Raw genomic sequence first — 5,000 nt, forward strand, 5'->3', positions numbered from 1 at the left:
GGGGGGGCGAAGCCCCCCCTTGGCTAGGGCAAACTTCAAACCTAAGCAAAGTTAGGTAGGTAGGTAATTGGTTAAGATTTTGCATACGAAATATGGCCGGAATTCATATTTTACCCCGTAATTTCCCTGATCTACTTCATGCCCTCCCCTACTATCGGGACCCAGATTGTGGGCTTCAGGGGTGCAAGCGCTCATTAATTTCACTATATATGAATAGTAGAGGTTGAGAGGAATCCATCAATACCACTTTTGTGGTATTTAGCGACGCGGCGTTATTCGGAAAATTTACCATTTTCGATATTTTGAGAAAATAGCAATTAGTTCTGATTGGCCTAAAGAACAATGGACGGTGCTGCTTCAATCTGTTCTAGTTGGTAAAGCTCAAGAAATTTACATGTCAATGTCTGTGTCAGATTGCCGTGACTATGACAAAGTGAAGATGGCTGTGTTGAAAGGATATGAAATGGTACCGGAAGCCTATCGGTTAAAGTTCCGTAATCTGCGGAAGAGAGAATCAAAGTTTTCTAGATTTTGCGAGAGAGAAAGAGGCTTTGCTGAATCGTTGGTGTGAGAGTGATAAGGTGAATAATGATTATGATGAATTGTATCAATTATTTCTGATAGAAGAATTTAAGAGGTGTTTACCTGACCGAATTAAGGTATATTTAAATGAAAACAGGGTAAAAGTGCTAGATGATGCTGCCAGAATGGCAGAGGATTATGCTTTGATCCACAAAAGTGTTGAGAATTCTAGGACTATTGTAAAACCACAACCCAGTCCACCGACAGGTAAGAAAGAATTTAAAGGTGATAAGAAAGACATCCCTAGCCATAGTCATAACCCCACTACCGATAGAAATAAATCAGTTAGATGTTTTAATTGCAAATTGCTGGGTCATAGTATTAAAAACTGCTGGTTCTTAAAAGATAAAAAGTCCAAGGACGTTCCAATAGCTCTTGCCAGTACTAGATTTAAGGATGTAAAACGTCCAGTAGAAGTCAATTTGCTTCATGATACAGATCAAATGAGAAATGTAAGGGATGAATTTAAGCCATTTTGCTCAGAAGGAAGTGTATCCCTGGCGGATGATGGAAGTGGTGAGAAGCCTATTGTCATATTGAGAGATACAGCAGCGATACAGTCACTGCTCTTAGAAGGTGTATTGCCACTAGCGGGGAAGACTCCTGACGCTAATGTCGTCATAGCTGGTATTGAGTGCGGGCATCTGACTGCTCCGCTGTATAAGGTTCATCTCAAAACGGATTTCTTTGATAAAGACGTAACTGTGGGAGTGGTGCCTAAATTACCCATAGAAGGTGTATCATTTATATTGGCAAATGACTTGGCAGGAGATAAGGTATTTGTTAAAACCAAAACTAATGTTGCAATTCTAAGAACTCCAGACCTAAACAGCGGTAAAGAGGTGGCAGAGGATGTGATGGATGTGTTCCCTGCCTGTGCGGTCACGAGGGCCATGAAGATTCATGGGCGTGTTGAACATAAACCTGCCCATGATACTCACAAGAAAGTACGCGTGAGTGAGTGTGCGTCTAATAATGACAAGGTATGTGGTGATGGAATTGATGAGTGGTGATGAGATAGCCTCATTGTTTAGCCACAAGACTGGTGTTATAGAGAACAAGCTAAGTGGTTTCTCTGTTGACAAAGGGAGGCTTGTAGATCAGCAAAAATGTGACGCAGAACTGTGTAAAATTGCTGAATTAGCTTGGTCAGAAGCTGAGGTGTCAGGAGTACCTACGGGTTACTATAAGAAGGATGGCATCTTGATGAGAAAATGGAGGCCTCGCCACGTGGGTGCAGGAGACGAGTGGCAGGTAATACACCAGGTCGTTGTTCCAGTCCCCTATAGATCACAGATCCTCAGCCTTGCACATGATTCACCGTTGTCAGGTCACATGGGTATTAATAAAACGTGTAGAAAAATAATGAGCCATTTTTATTGGCCGGGACTACGCAAAGATGTAGTAAAGTATTGTAAATCGTGTCATAAGTGTCAGGTCGTGGGAAAGCCTAATCAGAAAATTCCTGTTGCACCCTTGTATCCGATTCCTGCGATCTCTGAACCTTTCAGTCACGTAATTATAGACTGCGTTGGTCCACTTCCCAAAACAAAGTCTGGGAATAATTACCTCCTCACTATCATGTGTTCCAACACTCGGTATCCTGAGGCGATTCCTTTACGTAATATTAGTGGCAATAGAATTGTCAAGGAACTAATGAAATTCTTTTGTACATATGGGTTACCTAGGGTGATTCAGTCCGATCAGGGCAGTAACTTCCTTTCTAAAGTGTTCCAGTCAGCCATGCGACGGATGGGCATACAGCATCGTGTGTCACAAGCGCTTATCACCCAGAGTCGCAGGGCGCACTGGAGAGGTTCCACCAGACATTAAAAAATATGGTACGGATTTACTGCCATGAGACGGAGGAACAGTGGGATGAAATGGTTCCACTCTTGTTGTTTGCCATTAGGGAGTGTGTACAGGATACACTGGGGTTTAGCCCATTTGAGCTTGTGTTTGGGCATGAGGTAAGAGGTCCACTCAAGATGTTAAAAGAAAGATGGCTGAATAATGATGATAAATCTGATGTACTGAAGCATGTAATGGATTTTCGATTTAAACTTAACAGTTTGTGAGCTGGCAAGAGCGAATCTCGGTGAGGCACAGAGACGGATGAAGATGTGGTACGACAGAGATGCTCAGTCACGATCATTTTCACCAGGAGAAAAGGTACTCGTCTTTCTACCCGTCCCTGGGCAGTCACTGAAGGCTCGCTATTTTGGACCTTGTATTGTGGAGAAAAAGCTAAGTGACCTTAATTATGTTATTCAGACTCCTGGTAAACGTAAACAGTCACGACTTTGCCATGTTAATCAGATAAAGAAGTATGTGGAACGAAATGAGCCACCTATAAGAAAATGTAAAGATGGTAATGTAATCATGCTTAATGAAGTGAAGAACGTAATCAGTAATGATCACGAGAATGACCATGATCCTCTTTTCAATGTACCTCACTCTAAATTGGTTAATTCAGATGTTCTTAATAATTTAGAATGTAAGCTTGGACATCTTGATTTATATAAACAGCAGCAATTAACTGAATTACTTTTGGAATTTTCATCTCTATTTTCTGATGTTCCGGGTCGCACTAGTCAAATGTATCATGATATAGATGTTGGTGGTAAAGGCCCAATAAAACAACATCCATACAGAGTTAATCCCACAAAATGTAGCCAGTTGAGAGATGAGATCAGATATATGTTGGAAAATGGAATCATTGAGCCAAGTGTGAGTGCCTGGAGTTCCCCATGTATTTTAGTACCTAAGGCTGATGGAGGAATTCGATTCTGTACAGACTTCAGGAAGGTGAATACCCTAACTAGGGATGATTCTTATCCTATACCTCGTATTGATGACTGTATTGACCAGGTGGGCAAGGCAAAGTATGTAACCAAGATAGACATGTTAAAGGGGTACTGGCAGATTCCCTTGACTGAAAGAGCGAAAGAAATATCTTCATTTGTGACACCAGAGGGACTTTTTCAATACTGTGTAATGCCGTTTGGTTTAAAAACAGCTCCCGCAACCTTCCAGCGTTTAATTAATGGTCTAATTTCAGGATTAGATGGATGTAAAGCTTATCTGGATGATATAGTAATTTTTAGTGAAACCTGGATGGAGCATCTGGAGAGGCTGCAGGCACTGTTTGAAAGGCTCGCTGCAGCTAACCTAACGGTAAACCTTGCCAAGAGTGATTTCGCTCATGCACGCGTCACTTACCTAGGATATACTGTTGGCCAAGGACAAGTCAAGCCTTTGAATAGCAAGATTGATGCCATTGACAAATATCCAGTACCCAAATCGAAGAGAGAGGTGATGAGGTTTCTCGGCATGGCTGGCTATTATAGAAGGTTTGTGATGAATTTTTCTGATATTGTTGCTCCATTAACTGACTTATTAAAGAAAGCGGTTAAGTTTACTTGGTCAAATTCGTGTGAAAATGCATTCAAGACGATTAAAGCCATGTTGATATCCTCACCTATCCTCATCTCACCTGATTTTGACAAGAGTTTCACGCTCTATGTAGACGCTAGTGACAATGGGGCTGGGGCAGTGTTATGTCAGGCTGATACAGCTGGCATTGATCATCCAGTTGGTTATTTTTCTAAGAAATTTAATAAGCATCAAAGAAATTTCTCTACCATAGAGAAAGAGACACTTGCTCTAATTTTAGCTTTAAGGCACTTTGAAGTATATTTATATCCTACTAAGGAAGCTGTAAAGATTTATACGGATCATAATCCTTTAACATTCATATCTAAAATGAGTTGCAAGAACCAGAGAATTCTAAGGTGGAGTTTAGAGCTTCAAAAATATAACCTTAATGTTAATCATATAAGGGGAAAAGAAAATGTATTGGCTGATGCTTTGTCCCGAGGATAAGCTAAGAATAATGGTTGTAAAAAAGTTTTATTTAACATGCTTTATATTCGGTTTCCAATTATCTATATTTGTTTTGTATAAACTAATCTTCTCTCTATCTCCCTGAGAAGGTTTCTGTAATTCAAGCAATGGTAATGTACTGTTGTGTATAATGATTAATTCTATGGAATAATAAAAGGAAAGGTCATGACTGATATCCCCTATATCATGCACTATGAGATGTTAACTGTGAAAAAAGTAACTTTTTTTCTTTTAAGGAGGGAGGTATTACATGGCTGACCCTGAACGCCCACTCGACCATCGACCTGTGCATGACAGCCCCTGCATGATCTCCATAGATGACTTCATAATGTTATCCTCGAGACAGCGACGGACTGACAGGACTCGGAACTTGTTCGACGACACTAAAGATTTGGGTTTCGGTCTATTCGACTCTTTAAGGGGTTGTAGGGGGTAGCTTCGGTTGAAGGAGGGAGAACGACCTTGGACAAGGTAGTGGAAGGAGGTGACGATGGCTGGTCGGTGGTCGGCGG

General features: G+C 41.0%; 1 protein-coding gene across 1 annotated transcript in view; it reads left to right on the plus strand.

Annotated features, from left to right (window-relative positions):
* Positions 1 to 361: 361 nt before the first annotated feature.
* Positions 362 to 5,000, plus strand: part of LOC147467427 (uncharacterized) — a 4,679-nt gene continuing 40 nt past the window's right edge. The window contains exons 1-5 of the mRNA XM_086531824.1: positions 362 to 1,591; positions 1,674 to 1,907; positions 2,094 to 2,180; positions 2,320 to 2,423; positions 2,627 to 5,000. The exon at positions 2,627 to 5,000 is cut by the window's right edge and continues 40 nt beyond it. Of these exons, the coding sequence (XP_086387950.1) occupies positions 708 to 1,591; positions 1,674 to 1,907; positions 2,094 to 2,180; positions 2,320 to 2,423; positions 2,627 to 4,467 (3,150 nt within the window). The 5' untranslated portion in view covers positions 362 to 707 and the 3' untranslated portion in view covers positions 4,468 to 5,000. The remainder of the gene's footprint in view (positions 1,592 to 1,673; positions 1,908 to 2,093; positions 2,181 to 2,319; positions 2,424 to 2,626) is intronic.

This window comes from Penaeus japonicus, unplaced genomic scaffold (assembly GCF_977035675.1).
Source record: "Penaeus japonicus unplaced genomic scaffold, GWHDUDI00000001_assembly GWHDUDI00000036, whole genome shotgun sequence".
In the NCBI taxonomy this organism is placed as follows: Eukaryota; Metazoa; Arthropoda; class Malacostraca; order Decapoda; family Penaeidae; genus Penaeus; species Penaeus japonicus.